Source organism: Varanus komodoensis, unplaced genomic scaffold (genome assembly GCF_004798865.1).
Source record: "Varanus komodoensis strain SLA01 unplaced genomic scaffold, ASM479886v1 scaffold86, whole genome shotgun sequence".
NCBI lineage: Eukaryota > Metazoa > Chordata > Lepidosauria > Squamata > Varanidae > Varanus > Varanus komodoensis.
In genome coordinates, this window is record NW_025336554.1 from 1,400,278 (window position 1) to 1,422,144 (window position 21,867).

A 21,867-nucleotide genomic window follows, 5' to 3' on the forward strand; every position below is an offset into this window, starting at 1 on the left:
GCCATTTCCTTCTCCAGTGGATCAACTTTTGTCCGAGCTCTCTGCTATGACCTGTCCATGTTGGGTGGCCCTGCATGGCATAGCTCATAGCTTCATTGAGCTACGCAAGCCCCTTTGCCATGACAAGGCAGGGATCCATGAAAGGGTTCAGGAATTTATTCAAGCAAAATGTAACTACCCTACATTCTCTCATATTTTCCATTGCATTGCACTGATCTGTGTTACTGTTCTGTATATGAGGGCATCAATCTGTCATTGTGTTGTCATTCTATTGTCAACTACTTTGTACCTGAATTCCTAATAGGTTATAAAGTACTGTGTACAATATTTGGAAGCTCTTAGCTGCTTTCACCTTTACTCAACAACCCTGTTGTAAGTTTGTGTTTCTCTGCAGAGGTTGCCTGAGTGATATTACAATAAGCTACTTAGCTTCAAGGTGCAAGGAGTCTTCCCCACTGAATTTGTTTATTGATTATTGTGGCTGTCATAGAGATTTCCCAACAATACAAAGACATCCAACGAGATGCTTTGCCAGTGAAAGAGAAATTAGGGACATTTCTTTTCATGCATTGTCTTTCTTCCTCCCCCTACAATTTCCAGTATTGTCATCTGGGAGATCGCATCCTTGGTGGTGCTGCATCTCACGCTGTCATCATCTCTGGTCCATCTGTCTTCATGGGAAAAAATGGCATTGTGTGAAAAACTGCCCCATTGCATTATTTGAAAACTTGAGTGAGGACTTTTTGTTGTTTGCTTTCTTTGCTGGTGGAATATTTTCACTTACAGCTGTAGTTTCAGAAAAAAGCCTTCATGGCTCAGAAAACAGTCCTATGGGACTAAGCATCTAGACAGCCATAGGGAACACAGATTCCCAACTGTTGTCTCAGAGACATGATCCAAGATCAGACCAGTAACTTTGATCCTTCAACAGTCCAGTCATCATGCTTCTCCCTGTAGTAGCTGCAGCTCTGAGACTGGAGACTGATTTTGGAGCCAGATATATGTGGGTGTCCTGGGGGAAGTGGGAAAGGAAGAATTAAGGCCCCACCATGATCCAATGTATGATGGCTTTACAGCTTGTTCTGTCCATAGACCTGCCCAACTCCACCATGTAAGCCTTTGCTGAGTGGGAGATGCATGGAGGACACTTCTGCCTCTCTGCTCCTTGCACTTTCAGAAAGATGCTCATCACGTCAGAGTCCAGAAACTTTGAGGGAAAACAATAGAGAGAGGCTGAGAGAAGTGAAAAAAAGGAAAAATCTTACATTTTCATTATGTGAACTAGGCATATCTCAGTTGCACTAAATTAATTTGTAAAGTTTTACCATATATATGTCTATGAAAATGTGGAAAGAGAGAGTCTCGTTCTCTCAGGTAGCGAGGAAAAGCTATTTCATTCTGGTTCTACTAATTCTTTTCATGGAAATCTCAGATAGACATATCCAAACTGATTTAACCCCCCACCACCCCAACACACACAAATAAAAAGGATAAAAATGCTTGAAATTAGCACAAGAGCACTACCCTGAAAATTAGGCTCTGGAATACTGATAATGCACATATACACAGAAACGCGCACACACAGATTAAGAAAATTCTGTGTTTGTGTGGTCTCTCAAAGGGAACAGTGAAGGGAGGTGATGATTTTGTGAAGTGATTTAGCATTGCATGCACATCTCTTCAGGTACCACTTTTCAAACAGTATTTTCTTTAACAATTCCAGAGGGAATCTTCAACTTGTTTTGACTGAATAACAAGACATGAAATGATGTAATTATGAAGATAGTCATTCCACAGCTGTAGTATTCTGCTTTCAGTCACAAGGACTGAAACTAATTCTGCTTTTTCTAAAAACCCCTGTGGAATGTTGATGGAAACATAGAAACAGGAACAAAACATCTGGAGGATGTTTACATAGAGGTCCTGCAGGAGTTAGAGCTGGGGGCATCATCAGCAAAGATATCCCATGGATAATGATATCTCATGAGTCAGATACATCAGGTGATAATAGTGTAAACATGAGGCAGCTTTAATCATGGTTGCTCTAACAGTAGGATAGAGGATCCCAAGCTCTGTGACTTGAACTAATGCTTGTTGTGATGCTCCTGTTTCCTGGGGTGTTGCTGCTGGGAGTGTTTCCTCAGCTGGTCAGGAAGGCTTCCCCTGGGTATGGGAGATGCAGGCTGTCACATCCACACCATCCTCTTCACATGTATTATCAACCAGGAGTCCTCATCATTGGCACCATTGCATCTCATGGAGGCTTCCTCTCCAGCCCAGAAACCTTGAACCAAGTTCCCCCTCCTGCATCAGTTGACAAGTTTGTGTAAGGATTAATTGGATCAGTTTTGCATTCCATATGGTATAAGTATTGGAGATGGTGTTGGTATATTTACTTCCATGACCATTGCAAAAGCAGCAACCACAAAGGATGGTTTAATAGCTTTTAAAAAACAATCAAATATAAAGAATGTGGAAAAAATAAGGGACATTTTCTCAGTGAGGAAAAACATTCCATACGGATTTAATTTTCAGCCTCCAAACTTGAATTGATTTCAGCTTACTCTGATTTTATTGGTCCTGCCACCTTGCATTAGCTCCTCTGTTTATTTTATTCCATAATTTCTGTAGTGAGTGTCAGGATGGGGTTTATATATATCTGCCTCTTTCTGGTGCATCAGCACTGGAGTGCCAGGCTAAGTGGCATTCACATAATTTTCACTCAACTGATTTTTTTCAAATCAGAGACCTTGCAGTTGCTTTTCCACTTCCTCAACTGCCCTCTTGGTCTTCCCCAAAAATAGGACTGCTAAGTATGATTCCCCCTCCCCTTCCCCTTCCCCTTCCCCTCTGCTCCCTTCCCCTCCACTTCTGTCCCTTCCTCTCTAAAAAGCAAAGTTTGAGGTGCCTGTTCATTCCCTTCTAATTGTTCCTATTGTTCTCTCACTCAAATAAATAGTGAATTGATATGGAGAAGGAAATATATTAAAGTATCTTACATGTAGCTCACTTTCAGGCTCGTATCTATTATGTCTCATTCATTTGTTCAGCTCTATTATACTGAAGATGTAAAGTTGATCAATTGCAGGAAGCAAATTTTTAGTCACCGTTGTGAACAACTAAAGCATATTCTTTAGCAGGGGTCAGATGTTATTGTGTAAATGGGCGTGGCCAATCCGGTATGGTAAGTTCTCAGTTGTGAAGTTTCAGAAGTCATTGCTGTTTGCTAGTTCTCCGCATATAGGCCACCTGAAAGAATGTATTCAGTTAGTCGAGGCACCTGTGATATTAAAAGATCCATTCTGTCCAACAATAGTTCCCAGGTTCTACAGAAAAAGTTAAAACTATGCAATTTATAACTGCAGTATAAGCATAGATAATAAAATAGCAAAAGAGCAGCAACTTAAATCATTTCTGCTGGCTAAACTGAAAGCAGCAACAGGCAATAACAATACAAAGCAAAGGATCTTATGAGTGACTTGTGAAAAACTGTATAACAGTATCAAAGCACTAACTCTAATGAACATACTAATAATTATACAATTTACAGGAAGGTTTCTCTTTTAAGTGAAATATTCTTGTGATTCAAAATGCAACTCTCTTTCTAGTACTGCATCTAAGGCTTACCAGCACATCATGGCTCTAGCATTTGCAGTGGAGGAAATCAATGCAAACTCTCAGCTCTTGCCCAATCTCACCTTGGGCTTCCACATCTATGACAGCTACAACAGTGCTAGGACAACCTATCAAGTCACAATGCTACTTACATCAGCGCTACAGGGACCAATCCCCGAATACATATGTTACTTCCAGTATAATGTAGTAGCAATCACTGGGGGACAGGACTCTGAAATCTCTCTTCATACAGCAACTCTTCTGGATGTCTATAAGATTCCACAGGTAGAACTCTCTCTCCTTCTGTATGTGTGTGGAGCATTGGACAACAGCCCTGCTCAATTTCTTGATTATTGCATGGTTTCTAAAAAGAACATGGGAAGAACAATGGAAAGGCTTGAGGTGATGCTTTAAGCACCTGTTGACTTCAGTGGTCAGTGTCCAGTAGATATATGAATATCTCTCATATTCATGCAGAACTTCCCTGACTGGGTGCTTTCTTAATTGTTATTTTATTTCCTGATTTAGTAAATTTAACTAACCTCCTTGATTCCAGTTTTTGTGTTTTAAATTAGAGAACACAGTACCTCAAATATACTCAGATGGACTTTAGAAACACTATACAATAAGCAAAAGCATTATGAATGAAATGGTACATTCATAATTCAAAATTAATGTGAGATCCTGATTTTATTTATGCAGAAAGCCGTGGTGAGACATACGTTTCAGAATCTCTGCCGTATCAAAGCACACATTTGCATTGACCTCTTAGGCGATATTCTTCTTCCTAATCCATTTGACTTCAGCCTGTGTTCTTTCAAAGTGCTGACTGTTTCTAGTAGAACAGCAAGCTAATGGATGAAAACAAATGGCTCCATTTCTTCAAGAAGCAGGAGAACCCAAATGCATATATGCAAATGCTCTCAATCTATGCAACCCCTGACAATAGTAATTTTCAGTAAAATACCTATGTATTCATGCCTGTCACTTAATATGCTCCCTCACATAGTTCACCATACCTCTTCTGTTCTCTTGTATTAAGGATTCAAAAACTTGCCAAAGCATTCTTTGGCCACTTAAGCCCAGCTGCCACTATGCTATGGTCAGGTGGGGATCGGCAGAAATGAGACAAACAGGGAAAGAGCTCATCCTATCTAACAAAACACTCCTCCAGCAGTCAGTAAACAAGGGCTACCTGCCACAGGGCTGAAATGTTAAAAGAAAGCTTGCAAACAAGCTTGATCTGCCATGCCACAACTGGTTTCAAGTGTGTTTCAGATGTGTGTTTCTGGTGCGGGGGGGGGGTTACTTTAGAAGGATCCCTCTGAATCTTTGAGAGTGGGTGCTGCATGGGGATGGTGGAACTATATTAGTCACAATGGCTTGGCTTGTCTATTCAACAAATGCATGACAATTGCATGGAGGCATCTCCATCATTCCCTGGGTCTTCTCATTTGTGGTCAAGGGCCAGAGACTTCTCCTTCTGTCCATGTAACCAGCTAGGGGTTCCACTACTCCCAAGTACATGGGAGTTCACTTCAGACTCTTTCTTGGAAGTCCAATTCACAAGCGATGCTGCACAATTGCACCCTCCAGCAAAGTATCAATTTGAAAGTATAAATATTAGAAACGAAGCAAAGAAAGGTTTTGGGCAAACCATGCTTGTCTTCCAGGGTGCAAAGGATTGTGAAAGGGAAAAATATGCTTGTAATTTGCAAACAGTCACCACAGATGGGCTTTTGAGATTTCATGTTAGCAGAGTAGAGAGAAGCTAGAAGGTACATATTCCCTGATGACATCTCATCTATGGTACACAGTTCCTGAAGAACAAAGACAGTTAAGGAGATGTTCCCCTACAGTTTTTCATTTAATATAAATAAACTTAGTGCTCCTATAACAGATAGTATTCCCCAAAAAACCATGGCAGACGGGTACTATTTGAACATTTGCAAACAGGCTTACATTGTAGCAGTAATGAAAGCTGACATACTGGGTGTGAAATGATCGGAACGTGTACATTTCTATGTACTTGCTGTTGTCTTTCCCAACTCATTTTTCTTCAGCTGACCTATGGCCCTGCTCCAATGATGAATGATAAAACACCAGGCCTTCCCTTCTACCAGGTGTTTCCCAAGAAAGCCCTTCAGAATGCAGGCATTGTCTCCTTGGTTCTGCATTTTAAGTGGACTTGGATTGGACTCCTGGTCATGGAGATTGACCGAGCAGAAAGATTTGTGCAAACTGTTTCTCCACTGTTTTCCGAGAACGGTATCTGCTTTGCATTTATTGCAAGAATACCCAAATTCAGTTTTTATTATAAAATTCTTGAAATGCTACAAATGGGTATACAAATATATGAGGAAGCCATGGGTAGCATGGCTCAAGTTCTGGTAGTGTACGGAGACACTTATTCCATAGTGTTTCTGAGGTGGTTTACATATATAGCAGGACTAGAGGGAGAGGTAAATAAACCAAAAGGAAAGGTCTTGATAATGACAGCCCAGATGGAGCTTGTTTCCTTTTGGTACCACAGGAACTGGGATACAGAAATGTTCAATGGTGCCATTGCTTTCACATTTCACTCCCACAACCCAGCAGGATTCAAAGACTTCCTTGCGCAGAGAAATCCCCTCAGTACCAAAGGGGATGGTTTTATCAAGCACTTCTGGCAAAATGCCTTTGGCTGTATATTCCCAAATTCAAGCTTTGCCAGGCAGAGGGATGTGGACACTTGCACTGGTGAGGAGGATCTGGGCAGCCTCCCAGCACCATTTTTCGAAATGAGCATGACTGGGTACAGCTACAGCATCTACAATGCAGTCTATGCAGTGGCCCATGCTCTTCACACCCTGTGCTCAACTGGATTCACGGACAGAGCAAAGGTGAATGGATGGAGATGGAAGCTTCAGAAACATGCTTTGTGGCAGGAGGTAATTGGCTAATTGTTCCTTCCCATTTTCCATCTTCCATATTTGCTCACATGCAGGCATCAAAGAAGTTTTCATATTCCAAGAACCCCTCTTGCTGTCCTCTTTGTTGTCTTTCGTCTTTTCATAGGAAACACCAACACTATTGAAATTTTTCAGTTAGCCTAATACCTTATTCTCCTTTTCATAGGCCAGAGCAATCTTTCAGCAGCTTATTGCATCTCAAAAGCTTCAGTCATCTCCCACATGTAGTCTTTGTGTGTGAAAGTCCCAGCACCTCTTTTCCTCTTCATTCTAGCTTCATAATTTTCTGAAAGCTGTCTCATTTAACACCAGTGCTGTGGATGAGATTTCCTTTGACCTGAAAGGAGAGTTAGTGTCTGGATTAGATGTGATCAACTGGATTGTTTCTTCAAACCAATCCTTTCAACGCATCAGAGTTGGAAGGGTGGATCCTCAAGCGCCCTCAGGACAAATGTTTAGCATCAATAAAGATGCCATAACCTGGCACAGAGTGTTTAATCAGGTAAAGTTTTTTTAAGAGGTTTTTGTAGTGTCTGAATCTCCATGCAGCTATCTCAGATAAATTCATTAACCACTTGAAAATAGCCTTGTCTTACAAAATATGTGTGCCATCAGTGGATTTAACAAGTGAGACATCACATTAAGTTTCACATGAATGTGCTTCACAAATAAAAAAAAATTAGAATGAGAATCAACTCTTTTAAGTTATTCAATACTGAAGATGCATCAAAAAGAAAAGAAAAAATATCTGTCTCCAAATGCAGCTTGTGAGTCCCATTGACTCTTTAAAAAAGTGTACATAAAAATAGAAAAATAATTTCAAACCATAAATTCCAGAAATTCCTTTAGGAATGAAAAAACATCAATCTCTTTCATAAGATAATGTTGTGCTTATATTCACACATATATGGCAGAGAAATCAGCAACAGAGAACCAAAATAGAAATTCAAAGGGACAGAGGGCTCTTCTTTAAAAATGTGTAAAGCTTTTCCTTCCTAAATCTTTCACTCACTGTAACAAACTTTTCTGGGTATGTTAGACTATAGAAGTTGGTGTAACACCCCATGAGCTCTTGTGGTTGGATCCTCAAGCCCCACCAGGCAAAAGTACTCCAGCAGTGAAGGTGCTGTAACATGGCACAGATGGCTTAATCAAGTACAGGTTACTGGAAACCATTTCTGAAGAAAATTAGTATGAATGGTGTCTGATACTGTATGCAGCTACCTAAGAGCACTTGCAGAACTGAGAATGACTTTTTATTACAAAAAATGAAAATATGAGTTTATGAAACAAGTTGCTTCCAAATGTTTATGCCCCATTTGCCATGTTTGTATGTTCATTACATGAAAAATGGTAGGAGAAATTAATAATCATGCATTGAAATTTGAGTATCACTCAAAATGAAATATGTTTAGAAACTCAAAGCTTTCAACAATGAGGTACTTTCAATACAATACTTCTGTCAGGGCAGGTAGGCCCATCATGAAACATGGTAGTGTTCATGTGTCAGTGAAAATATTAGAAGTGGAAGCTAAACATAAAATACTTAATTAATTAATTTTATTTATTTATAAAATTTGTATGCCGTCCATTACTTGCATCTCTGGCCGGCTTACAACATAGCGGACAGCTTACAACATAGAATGAGGATATGCACAGAAAGAACAGAAGAAGAAAAAGTGATTTCTCTCAGGGCATCTCCTGCTGAGTCCCAATTACTCTCATTACCTGGTAAAATTCATATTCAAATGAAAGTAAAAACAGATATTAACAATGAATATCCCAGCAACTCATGTGGAATGAGATCTTCTCAGTGTTTTGCACACAGTATTGGTGTTCTCTGAATAGTGAGTATGCAAAGCACACTGGAGGAGGGAAAGGAAGATAAAGAAGAGGAAGAGTCAATCAGAAAGGACAGAATCTCTTGAGGAGGCCACAATCTTGGACTCAGAAAATGCTCAGCAGGGCTGTCATGGACAGAAAAGTCTGGAGGGCTCTCCTTCATAGGATTGCCACTACTGGGAGGCAACCGGATGGCACACAACAGCAATGTACAAGTTTGTTCGCAAAAGTACACGTCAAAGCATGCCAATGGGACAGTATTTCTCAGGGTTTTGTCCCAGTTTGCGTGCACGTGTGTGCCTGCCAGTTTTACTTTAAAATGGTCTTTGCACCTGCATATTTTCCCAGTTGCAATACTCACTCATGTTTCTCACTCCTGTCCATTTAAGAAACACCGTTGCACTCATTTAGATTTTTTGAAGGTTGCAAATGACCCCATGTTAATTATTTTTATGTCTGTAACAAAGATGCCTTCGTGAGCTCATTCACATATTTCAGAAAAATGTAGAAAGGAAACAGAGCCTTAATGTTCTCAAGGTAATTATTCTCAAGACTGCAATTCTTTTTAATTCATGGATCAGACACGACCACTTTCTGTATGTACTGAGATCTGCCATCCTGGTTGAAGCAAGAAGGTGAAGGAGGGGGAGCCGTTCTGCTGCTATACCTGCATCCCATGTCCAGAGGGAAGGATTTCACAACAAGAAGGTAAGAGACACGTTGCTCAGACAGAGAAAGCAGAATGGATGCAATGCACAGGGACTTGTGACTAGGGTCTGGGATGAAGTTGCTGAAGCAGGAAGCACTGTTTCTTTGTGTATGGTGATGTTTTCAGTAAGGTGTGCATGGGGGGGAGGGGGTCATTTGCCTTGTATTTGCAGTTATTGTAGCATTTAAAGTGCTACATTCTAAGTAGCCATAATGAAGAGCAGAAACCACCTAAACTGGTGTTTGAATTGGGAAATGGCTTTAGAAACTTAGCATTAGCACCTCCTTTTCAATGGGATTCTAAAATTTGATTTTCTGCTTCATGTAAACACTATGCAGAAGTCTGACCTATTTCTCAGAATAATTCTACAACAAAAGAGGTTTCTGTTCTCATGCCTTCGTTCTTGGACTCTGACAATTCCTCCTGAATTGGATTGGGTGTCCTTTCCAGTTGACCTTCTCATTGCAATGTCAATTTGTGGAATTCAAGTGGATGGTGTTACTAATGGGTGACAATATCCTTCCTGCGACACTTTACTCCCAAACTATTTGCCCTCAGTAACAGTCAATACATTCAAATTTAAAACATCTCCAGAGGAGAAGTTAACATGTGATGCTCTCTACTGAGATTAATTCAAACCAATGGAAGATGTGTCATCCACAAGTGCTCCTTGGACTTCTCACAGCTAAGGGAAGCTCAAGAATGTGCAGCACACCTACATAAATTTTCATCTGAAAGGAAGGTGTACATCCTGTAGCTGAAATTAATGGCAAATCCACTTATTAGCACCACACATTGTATTCTTTTTCAGACATGGAAGATTGCAAGAAATGCTCAGATGAAAGCTATCCAAGCAACACCTGAGATTTCTGTGTTCTGAAGGAATGTAAGCTTCTTGTCTCATGAAGAACCTTTGGGGATGAGTTTAACCTATATAGCACTTTCATTATCCATTCTCCCTTCACTGGTGCTTGGAGTATTCATGAAGCACCATGACACTCCCATCGTCAAGGCCAACAACCAGGAACTCACCTACACCCTCCTCATTGCCCTCCTGCTCTGCTTCCTATGTGCATTGCTGTTCATTGGTCATCCTGAAAAGGTGACTTGTGCCCTTCGCCAAACTGCCTTCGGCATCATCTTCTCAGTGGCCCTTTCCTGTGTGCTGGCAAAAACCATCACCGTGGTGCTGGCTTTCATGGCCACCAAGCCTGGATCCCGGATTAGGAGGTGAGTTGGGAGGAGACTAGCCAACTCCATTGTTCTTTCCTGCTCCCTAGTGCAAGTGGCCATTTGCATGCTGTGGCTGTCAAGCTCTCCTCCCTACCCTGATGTGGACATGCACTCAGTGGGGGGACAAAACATCTTAGAGTGCAACGAAGGGTCTGTGGTGATGTTTCACTGTGTCTTGGGCTACATGGGCTTCCTTTCCTTGCTGTGTTCCATTGTGGCCTTCCATGCCAGGCAGCTGCTGGACAGTTTCAATGAGGCCAAATTCATCACATTCAGCATGATGGTGTTCTGTGCCGTATGGCTGTCCTTTGTTCCAGGCTACCTGAGCTCCAAGGGGAAATACATTGTTGCTGTGGAGATCTTTTCTATCCTAGGCTCCAGCTCTGGACTGCTGGCTTGCATCTTTTCTCCCAAATGTTACATCATTTTGTTAAGACCTGAGCTGAACAACAGGGAGCAATTAATAAGGAGAACAAAGTTAAGAATATCACTGCCTAGGCCCTTTGCTATATCCTGAGCTATTTGTGCAGTGTTGATGAGGACCACATTTCTGTCTTTTTCGTTTGGATTTTTGTGGTTTAGTATGAATTTGGGAGATGTTGCCTTTTGTCTTACCTAATGTATATGTCGGAGCTATGGGGCCTTTTCTTTTGTGTTGAGTTGTTTCAGATTTGGTTCATTTTATTTCCAATTTCCCTCTTGTATTTAATATGGGATGTCTATGCCTCTCTCCACATCCTCATCAGGAAACACCCATGGGAAGAATTTAAGTTTCAGGAATTTTCTCAATCAAAATGTAAATACACTGTATTCTTTAATATTTTCCATTGCATTGCATTAAGCTGGCTGATCTGTGATAGTCTTCTGCATATGAAGGCATCAAATTGTCATTGTGTTGTCATTATTCTATTGCCAACTATTCTGCACCTGAATACCAGACTAGTAAGTTATACAATACTCTGTACATAATTTGGAAGTTGTTAGCTGCTTTCACTTCTTCTCAGTCAAGCTAGTACATAAGCTTAATCATCATCTGAGTTAGCTTGTCAGCAGTGTGTTTGCAGTCTATTGCAGCTGCAGGATGCCAGCATTGGATTGCTGTGGAGTTCTCAAAGCCCAACCATCCCTTGCCATCTAACTGGGAAGCAGAAACAAGGTTTCCTCAAAGCATCTCAAGGAATTCCCAGTTTTTATTTACTAACCAGGCATTTGCAGTGAAGAACTATGCCTATTTCTGATGCTTGTTGAAATCCTGTGGTCTTTCAACTAGCTTAAGTAAGGAGGAAGGAAGTAACAAACAAACCCCAATGCACAGAGTTTGAAGTGAAAGATAAGAAGGACTGAGAAGTGTCCAGGAAAGAATGTGATCCTTGAGTACTGTGGGGGAAAATGTCCAAAAAATCGAAGAAGAAGTAGTAGTGTCTGCTGTGTTTTGTTTAAAGATATTTGTAATGTTGTCCATTTTGAGAAGTGCAAAGAAGCTGCCAGAAGTCCTCTTTCCCCAACACTACAGGAACTGGCTAGCCAATGGCTAAATATGTAGGGGTGTTCTATTCAGCAGCTGCTCCCTTGATGCAAACTATCCCCTTGTTACAATGTAGCCCCTTCATTCCTTCAACAATTCACAGTCTAGGCAAGAATTATCAAGTTAAACAGCCTCACATGGCTGGTGCACTACAGCCAATCACTGGACAGTGTTTTGTAGCATTGTAGTGAGCTCCTCCCTGCTGCTGGACCATGGCAACTGAACTCTATATGAATGATTTCCCAACAGTTTACATTAACATGTTTAAACAAACATGAAAATCAATTTAAGTTTCAGGAATGTACTCAATTGAAATGTAAATGCAGTACATTCTATTTTCCATTGTATTGTACTCAGCTGACTCATCTGTGTTACTGTTCTGTTTATGAAGGCATCAAACTGTCATTGTGTTGTTATTATTGTATTGTCAACTACTCTGCACCTTCAAACCTGACTAGGATGTTATAAATTACTCTTTACCTTATTTGGAAGCTTGTAGCTAGTTTGGTCTTTACCCAACAGTCATAGTGTAAGTTTGGATTGTGTTTGAATACAAAAATGAATAAAAGTGATAAAAATGGTTGAAATGAGCACAAGTGGATAACTACACTGAAAATTGTGCTCTGCAATTGGATCAATGCGGGAATATGAAGAAACACACAGACACACACACACACAGAGAAGTTCTGTTTTTGTGTGGTCTCTCAAAGGGAACAATGGAGGGAGGTGACGATTTTGTGAAGTGACTTTTCAAACACATTTTTCTTCAACAATTCCAGAGGAAATCTTCAACTTGTTTTTATTGAATAGCAAGACATGAAATGATGTTAATTATGAAGATAATTATTTCCACATTTGTTGTGTTTTGGCTTCAGTCACAAAGACTGACAATTCTTCTCTTCCCCAAAGCCCTGTGGAATTTTGGTGGCAACATAAAGAAACAGGAGCAAAACATCTGGAGGATACTTATATTGAGGTCCAGCAGGAGTTAAAACAGGGGGCATCATCAGCAAAGGTATCCCATGGATAAAGATATCTCATGAATCAGACCCATCAGGTAATAATACTGTAAGCATGAGGTAGTTTTAATCATGGTTGCTCTAACAGTATGATGCAAGTCCCCAAGATCTGTATCTTGAACTAATGCTTGTCCTTGTCGTAATGCTCCTATTTTCTATGGTGTTGCTGCTGGGAGTGTTTCCTCAGCTGGTCTGGAAGGCTTCCATTGGGCAGGCGAGATGCAGGCTGTCTCATCCGCACCATCCTCTTCACATGTATTATCAGCCAGGAGACCTCATCATTGGCACCATTGCATCTCATGGTGGCTTCCTCTCCAGCCCAGCAACCTTCATCAAAGTTCCCCCTCCTGCATCAGTTGACGAGTTTGTGTAAGGATTATTTCGATCAGTTTTTCATTCCATGTGGTGTTGGTATTATTATTTCTATGACCAGTTCGAAAGCTGTAAATCCAAACCATGGTTTACTTGCATTTAAAAAATTAACAAATGTAAAGAATGTGGGAAAAGAAAGGCATCTTTTCCCCCTCAGGATACAAATCCCAGAAATAGTTTATTTTCAGAATCCAAATGATGTTTAATTTCTTTATTAGCCCTCCCACCTTGCATTTGCTCCACCGTTAATTGTATTACTCAAATTCTGTGTTGTTTGTGGGGAGTTTTCTGTATATCTGTGTCTCCTTCTGGTGCACCAGCACTGCAGTGCTAGGTTGAGTAGCATGTCAAATGACTGTCACCCCAACCTATTTTCGCAATTCAGAGATACCACATTTGCTTTCCCACCTCCCCAACTACCCCCTTGACTTCCCTAAGTACTTGCACTGCTAAGTAGCATTCCCCTCTCCCCCGTATGAAAAAGTAATCTTTGAATTACCTGTTCATTCCTTTCTTGTTGTTCAGTTGTTCTCTCACACAAATAAATTGTGAGCTGAAATGAAGAAGGCAATATATTAATCCACACTATCTTCTATGGAGCTAACTTGCAGGATTTTATCTATTAGGACTCATTTCTTTGTTCATCAATTTTTATACTGAATATGTAAGGCTGATCAATTGCAGGAAGCAAACTTTGAGTCACTTTTGTGAACAACTAAAGCATATTCTTTAGCAGGGATCAGATGTTATTCTCAAAAAGGGTGTGGCCATCCTGGTATGAAAAGTTTCCAGTGGTGAAGTTTCAAAAGCTGTTCCTATTTGCCAGTTCTCCTCATATATGCCATCTCAACGTGTGTATTCAAGTTAGCTGAGGCACCTGCAATGTTAATTGATCAATTCTCTCGAACAATTGCTTTCAGGGTTTACTGTAAAAAGTAAAACAATACAATTTGTAAAGCCAGTTTAAGCATAGACTCTAAATTAGCAAAAGATCAGCTACTTAAAACAGTTCTGCTCATAAATTGAAAGCAGCAACAGGGAATAACAATAAGCAAAGGATCTTAAGAGTGGCTTGTGGAAAACTGTATAACAGTATTGAAATGCCAATCCTAATGCATGTACTAATAATTGTACAATTCACAGGAAGGTTTATCCTTCAAATGAAATATTCTTGTCTTCAAAATGCAACCCTCTTTCTAGTGCTGTGTCTAAGGCTTACCAGCACATTATGGCTCTGGCATTCGCAGTGAAGGAAATCAATGCAAACCCTCAGCTCTTGTCCAACTTCACCTTGGGCTTCCACATCTATGACAGCTACGACAATGCTAGGAGGACCTATCAGGCCACAATGCTATTTACATCGGCACTGCAGAGGTTGATCCCCAACTACATATGTAACGTCCAGCACGGCCTAGTAGCAATCATTGGGGGACCAGACTCTGAAATCTCTCTTCATGCAGCAACTCTTCTGGATGTCTATAAGATTCCACAGGTAGAACTCTGTCTCCTTCAGTTTGGGTGTGCAGCATTGGACAAAAAGCCCTGCTCAATTTCTTGATCATTGGCTGGTTTCTAAAAAGAACATGGGAAGGACAGTGGGAAAGCTTGGGGTGATGCTTTCAAGGCAAGCTGTTGAATGTAGTGGTCAGTTTCCAGGTAATATAAAATATCTCATATTCATGGAAAACTTTCCTGAGATGGTGATTTCTTAACTTTTATTTCTTTATTTAAGCAATTTAATTTCCCCCTTTGATTCCAGTTTTTGCATTGTAATTAAAAAAGGAGTACTGCAAGTATACTCAGATGGAGTTTAGAAACACAATATACTAAACAAATTATGAATGGAATGGTACATTCATAATTCAAAATTAATTTGAGACCCTGATTTTATTTATGCAGAAATCAGTGGTGAGACATATGTTTCAGCATCTCTGCTGTATCAAGGCACACATTTTGCATTGACCTCTCATGCAATATTCTTCTTCCTAATCCGTTTGACTTCAGCCTGTGTTCTTTCAAAGTGCTGACTGTTTCTAGTAGAACAGCAAGCTAATGGATGAAAACAAATGGCTCCATTTCTTCAAGAAACAGGGGAACCCAAATGAATATATGCCAAGGCTCTCAATCTTTGCAACCTGTGGCAATAGTTATTTTCAGTAAAATATGAATGTATCCATACCTTTCACTTAATATGCTCCCTCAGACAGTTCACCATACCTCCTCTGTTCTCTTTTCTAAATGATCCAAACATTTGCCAGAGCATTCCTTGACCACTCGAGCTCAGCTGTCATTATGCCACAGTTGGTTGGGATCTGCAGAAATGAGAAAATATGGCAAGGGCACATCCTGTCTAACGAGACAGTTCACCAAGTGTCAGCAATCAAGGGCTGCCTGCTGCAAGGCTGAAATGTTTTAAGTAAGGTTGCAAACAAGTTTCAGGCTCCAGGGCAGAACTTGTTTCAAGTGTGTTTGAGACAATGTGACTTCAACTTCTATCCATGCAGCCAACAAGAGGTTCCGCTGATCCTTATTGTATGGAATGCAGCTCAGACTCCTTTGTGGAAGACCACTCTGCAAGTGATGTGACCACTTTCACCCTGCAGCAGATAATCAAACTGATTTTACTATTATTAAAAAAGAAAAGAAAAATTTTGGGCAACCCATGCTTGGCTGCCAGGCTGCCATGCATGGTGAAAGGGAAAGACATGTGTGGGATTTTCAAAAAGCTGCAACAGCAGGGTTCTTAACCTTTCACCTCAGTTAAGTAGAGAGAAGCTAGAAGGTACAGATTCCCTGATGGCATCTCATCTATGTTATGCCAGTTCCTGAAGAACAGTGAGAGTTAAGGAGATGTTCCCCTGCAGTTTTTCATTTGATATAAATAAACTTAGTGGTCCTTTACCAGACAGTATGGCAGGTGGGTACCATTTGAAAAACTGCAAAAAGACTTACATGGTAGCAGTAATCACAGTTGACATACTGGGTGTGAAATGATCTGAACGTGTACATTTCTATGTACTCAATGTTGTCTTTCCCAATCCATCTCTCTTCAGCTGACCTATGGCCCTGCTCCAATGATGAATGATAAAACACCAGGCCTTCCCTTCTACCAGGTGTTTCCCAAGGAAGTCCTTCAGAATGCAGGCATTCTCTCCTTGCTTCTACATTTCAAGTGGACTTGGATTGGACTCCTGGTCATGGATAGTGACCGAGCAGAAAGATTTGTGCAAACTGTTTCTCCACTGTTTTCCGAGAACGGTATCTGCTTTGCATTTATTGCAAGAATACCCAAATTCAGTTTTTATTATAAAATTCTTGAAATGCTACAAATGGGTATACAAATATATGAGGAAGTCATGGGTAGCACAGCTAAAGTTCTGGTAGTGTACGGAAACTCTTATTCCATATTGCTTCTGAGGTGGTTTACATATATATCAGGACTAGAGGGAGAGATAAATAAACCAAAAGGAAAGGTCTTGATAATGACAGCCCAGATGGAGCTTGTTTCCTTTTGGTACCAAAGGAACTGGGATGCAGAAATGTTTAATGGTGCCATTGCTTTCATATTTCACTCCCACAACCCAGCAGGATTCAAAGACTTCCTTGTGCAGAGAAATCCCCTCAGCACCAAAGGGGATGGTTTTATCAAGGACTTCTGGCAAAATGCCTTTGGCTGTATATTCCCAAATTCAAGCTTTGCCAGGCAGGGGGATGTGGACGTTTGCACTGGCGAGGAGGATCTGGACAGCCTCCCAGCACCGTTTTTCGAAATGAGCATGACTGGGTACAGCTACAGCATCTACAATGCAGTCTATGCAGTGGCCCACGCTCTTCACACCCTGCGCTCAACTAGATTAAAATACAGAGCAAAGGCGAATGGATGGAGATGGAAGCTTCAGAAACATACTTTGTGGCAGGAGGTAATTGGCTAATTGTTTCTTCCCATTTCCCATTTTCCATATTTGCTCATGTGCAGGCATCAAAGAAGTTCCCATATTCCAAGCACTCCTCTTGCTGTCCTCATTTCCTCATTAGGCAATTCTTCTTCTCAGAGCAATCTTTCACAAAAATATTCCCCGTCAAAAACTTCATTCACATCCTGCCTGTAGCCCTTGTGCCTGAAAGTTCAACAACCCCTTTTCCTCTTCACTCTAGCTTCATCGTTTCCTGAAAGCTGTCTCATTTAACAACAGTGCTGGGGATGAGATTTCCTTTGACCAGGGTGGAGAGTTAGTGTCTGGCTTAGATGTGATAAACTGGATTGTTTCCACAAACCAATCATTTCATCATATCCCTGTTGGAAGGATGGATCCTCAAACACCAACAGACCAAATGTTTAGTATTAATGAGGATGCAATAACATGGCACAGGTGGCTTAATCAGGTAATGTTTCCTTTGCAGAGGTTTTGAGGGGTGTCCCGATCTCCATGCAGCTATCTAAAATCAATTCATTGGCAACTTGAGAAGAGCCTTGTCTTACAAAATTCACATTCTATGAGCTGATGTAACAAGTGAGACATCACCTTATGTGTCACACTAAAGTGCTTCACAATTTAAATAAAAAAATTAATCGTGAGACTCAAATATTTTAAGTTATTCAGTATTGAGCATGCAGGAAAAAAATCTTTCTAATGCAGCTTTTCTTGAGTCACCAGGACTCTTAAAAAAGGTTCGTAAAAGTAGAAAAAGAAATTCAAAACAGTTGCATTCCAAAAACTCCTTGAGGAATGAGAAAACATCAGTCTGTTTCATCAGATAATAGTGTCCTTATTTTCACACATATGTGACAGAGAAATCAGCAACAGAGAGCCAGCAAAACCTTTACAGGGTTTTAACAGAGGGCTCTTCTTTACAACTGTGAAAAGCATTTTCTTCCCAAATATGTCCATCATAGTCACAAACAGTTATGGGTATGTTAGACTAAAGAAGTTGTTGCAACCATTCCATTTATGAAATATCCCCTCAGTCCTTGAGGTTTCATCCTCAAGCTCCACCAGACCAAAGGTTCCCCAGCAATTAAGATGATGTACCATGGCATGGATGGCTTAGTCAAGTACAGGGTATTGGAAACAATTTCTGAAGAAAATTAGTCTGAGAGGTTTCTGATTCTGTATGCAACTACCTACGAGAATTTGCAGAGTTCAGAATGATGTTTTATTACCAAAAATGCAACATATGAGTATGGAACAAGTTGCTTCCAGGTGTTTCAGCCTGATTTGCCATGTTTTTAAGTTTATTATTTGACAAATCGTAGGAGAAATTAATAATCAAACATTGTTATTTGATTATAAGTCTTGAAATATGCTTAGAAACTCCAAACTTTCAACAATGAAGTACTACCAATAAAATGGTTCTCCTGGGACAGGTTGGTCCATCATGGAACAGGGAATTTTTCATGAGTCAGTGAAAAGCATTAAGAGAGGAAGTGAAACATTTCAAGCTACTTAATAATGAGGTTATGGACAGAAAGAACAGAAAAGCAAAGCTCTTTCTCTCAGGACATCTTCAGCTGAGTCCCAGTTGCTCTCATTACTTGCATAAATTTATACTCAAAATAAAATCAGCAACTGACAAGGAATATCTCAGCAACTCGTAAGAAATGAGATCTCATTGTTTTGCAAACATTAATGCTGTTCTCCACATGTGGAGAAGGCAAAACTCACTGGAGGATACAAAGGGAGAAAAAGAAGAGGAAGTCCCAATAAGAAAGGGCAGAATCTCTCAAGGAAGCCACATCCGTGGAATCAGAAAGAGCAGAGCAGGGCTGCCCGGACAGGAAATTCTTGAGGGCTCTCCTTCAAAGGGTGGCCACAACCCAGAGACAACTGGACAACACAGCTGCAATGAGCAAGGTTCTTCTCATAAGTATATGTCATAGCATGTCAATGGGATAGAATTTCAAAGGCTTTTGTCCCAGTTTGTGTGTGCGTGTGTGTGGGCCCTATTTACTTTACTTTTGCAGTTGTAAAACTGACCCATGTTTCTCGTACCTGTCCATTCCAGAAATGTCAGTGTAAACACTCAGATTTTTTGAAGGTTGTAAATGACCCAATTTCCACTTCACAACTTTTTAAAAAATATTTTTTAAGACTGCAACAAAGATATCTTCCTGAGCCAATTCACATATTTTAGAAAAATGTAAAAAGCAGCAGGGCCTTAATCTTCTCAAGATAATTACTCTCAAGACTGCAATTGTTTTTATCCTTTGGATTAGACACGACCAGTTTCTGTATGTACTGAGAGCTGCCATCCAGGTTCTAGCAAGAAGGTGAAGGAAGGGGAGCCGTTCTGCTGCTATACTTGCATTCCATGTCCGGATGGGAGGATTTCACAACAAGAAGGTAAGAGGCACATTGTTCAGATTGGGAAAACAGGATGAATGCAACCAACAGAGACATGTGAATACAGTCTGAGATGAGGTTGCTGAAGAAGAAATAAGTTTCTATGTTTATTTTTGTGTGTGTGTGTGTGTGTCCATGTTTCGAGTTGTGTGCAAGCATATTTGTGTGTGTTGGGGAGCAACCATTTGTGTGCTTGTAGTCGCATTCATCTAAGAATATTTGAAATGCTACAATCCTGGAAATGATGAACAGCTACTCAAATTGGTGTCTGAATTGGGAAATGACTTTAGAAAATGATCATTAGAACCTTCTCTTCAATGGGATTCTAAAATGTGGTTTACTGCTTCAAGTTAACAAAATGCAGATGGATGACCTCCTACTTCTCAGAAAAAAAATATATCTTTATTTAGATTTATAGGCCATCCATCACTGTCTTCTCTGGACAGCTTACAGAATATTATGAATCCTATGCAAAATAAATTAGAATGAATACATTAGAATAAATAATTCTTCCCCAAAAACAGAAGTTTCTGTTTTCATGCCTTCATTCTTGGACTCCTTCAATTCAATTGGGTGTCCTTTCCAGATGATGTTCTCAATGGAAGGTCCCATGGTGAATTTAAATGAATTCATGGTGAATTCAAGTGAAATTATAGCAAAGTGAAAATTTCCTGCCTGCTTGATGTTACTACCAAACTCATTGCGCTCCCTCACAATCAATGCTTCCAAAATTACAACAGCACCACAGGAGGAATTATCCTGTGATGCTTTCTCCTGTGATTTCTTCTTGGCCTTCTAACAACTATGAGAAGCCCAAGCATGTGCAGTACAGTCACAGAAACTTCTATTTGAAAGGAAGGTGTACAGCCTGTAGCTGAAATTAATGGCAAATCCACTTACTAACACCACACACTGTATTTTTTTTTCAGACATGGAAGATTGCAAGAAATGCTCAGATGAAAGCTATCCAAGCAACACCCGGGATTTCTGTATTCCAAAGGATGTAAGCTTCCTCTCTCATGAAGAACCTTTGGGGATAAGTTTAACCTGTACAGCCATTTCCTTTTCCACCATCACTTCACTGGTGCTTGGAGTATTCATGAAGAACCATGACACTCCCATCGTCAAGGCCAACAACCGGGACCTCACTTACACCCTCCTCATTTCCCTCCTGCTCTGCTTCCTTTGTGCATTGCTTTTCATTGGTCGCCCTACAAAGGTGACGTGTGTCCTTCGTCAAACTGCCTTCGGCATCATCTTCTCAGTGGCTGTTTCCTGTGTGCTGGCAAAGACCATCACCGTGGTGCTGGCTTTCATGGCCACCAAGCCCGGTTCCCAGATGAGAAGGTGTGTTGGGAGGAGACTAGCCAACTCCATCATTCTTTCCTGCTCCCTCGTGCAAGTGGCCATCTGCATGCTGTGGCTGTCAAGCTCTCCTCCCTACCCTGATGTGGACATGCACTCAGTGGGGGGACAAATTGTCCTGGAGTGCAATGAAGGGTCTGTGGTGATGTTTTACTCTGTCTTGGGCTACATGGGCTTCCTTTCCTTGCTGTGTTTTGTTGTGGCCTTCCATGCCAGGCAGCTGCCGGACAGTTTCAATGAGGCCAAGTTCATCACATTCAGCATGGTGGTCTTCTGTGGCGTGTGGCTGTCCTTTGTTCCAGGCTACGTGAGCTCCAAGGGGAAATACATTGTTGCTGTGGAGATCTTTTCTATCCTAGGCTCCAGCTCTGGACTGCTGGCTTGCATCTTTTCTCCCAAATGTTACATCATTTTGTTAAGACCTGAGCTGAACAACAGGGAGCAACTAATAAGAAGAACAAAATGAAGAATATCACTGCCTAGGCCCTTTGCTTTATCCCGAGCTATTTGTGCAATGTTGATGAGGACCACCTTTTCGTCTTTTTCATTTAAGTTCTAATGATTAGTTATGAATTTGGAGGGATGATGCTTTTGAACTTACCTAATCCATGTGTCAGAGCTATGCGGACTATTTTTTGTTTCATGCTGTGTTTAGGTTTCGGTTTCCTTTATTTCCTTTGTGCCTCGTCTGATTACTATGGAGTGTCTATGCCTCCCTCCACATCCTCATCTGAAATCACCCTTAGGAAGAACTGTACCGCAATACCTTCCAGAGCGAGGGTAATGTGGGATGCAAGGAAAATCAAGGTCACTAGCAATATTTTGCTTTTCTGTTCATTTAATCTCTGTCAAGCGTTGGTGATGTTCAACCTTTTCTAAAGTGGAACCTAGTATA

At 40.7% G+C, this 21,867-nt stretch overlaps 1 protein-coding gene and 1 pseudogene across 1 annotated transcript; both read left to right on the forward strand.

The window, feature by feature from the left end:
* The first annotated feature begins 3,161 nt into the window (after nt 1-3,161).
* On the forward strand, nt 3,162-10,867 carry LOC123016576 (annotated as a pseudogene).
* Nucleotides 10,868-13,036: 2,169 nt separating this feature from the next.
* On the forward strand, nt 13,037-21,438 carry LOC123016577 (vomeronasal type-2 receptor 26-like). The gene is made up of 6 exons (XM_044417091.1): nt 13,037-13,263; nt 14,467-14,758; nt 16,320-17,186; nt 17,422-17,649; nt 19,481-19,607; nt 20,537-21,438. The coding sequence occupies exons 1-6, from the start codon at nt 13,037-13,039 to the stop codon at nt 21,436-21,438; spliced, it is 2,643 nt and encodes an 880-aa protein (XP_044273026.1).
* The last annotated feature ends 429 nt before the right edge of the window (nt 21,439-21,867 follow it).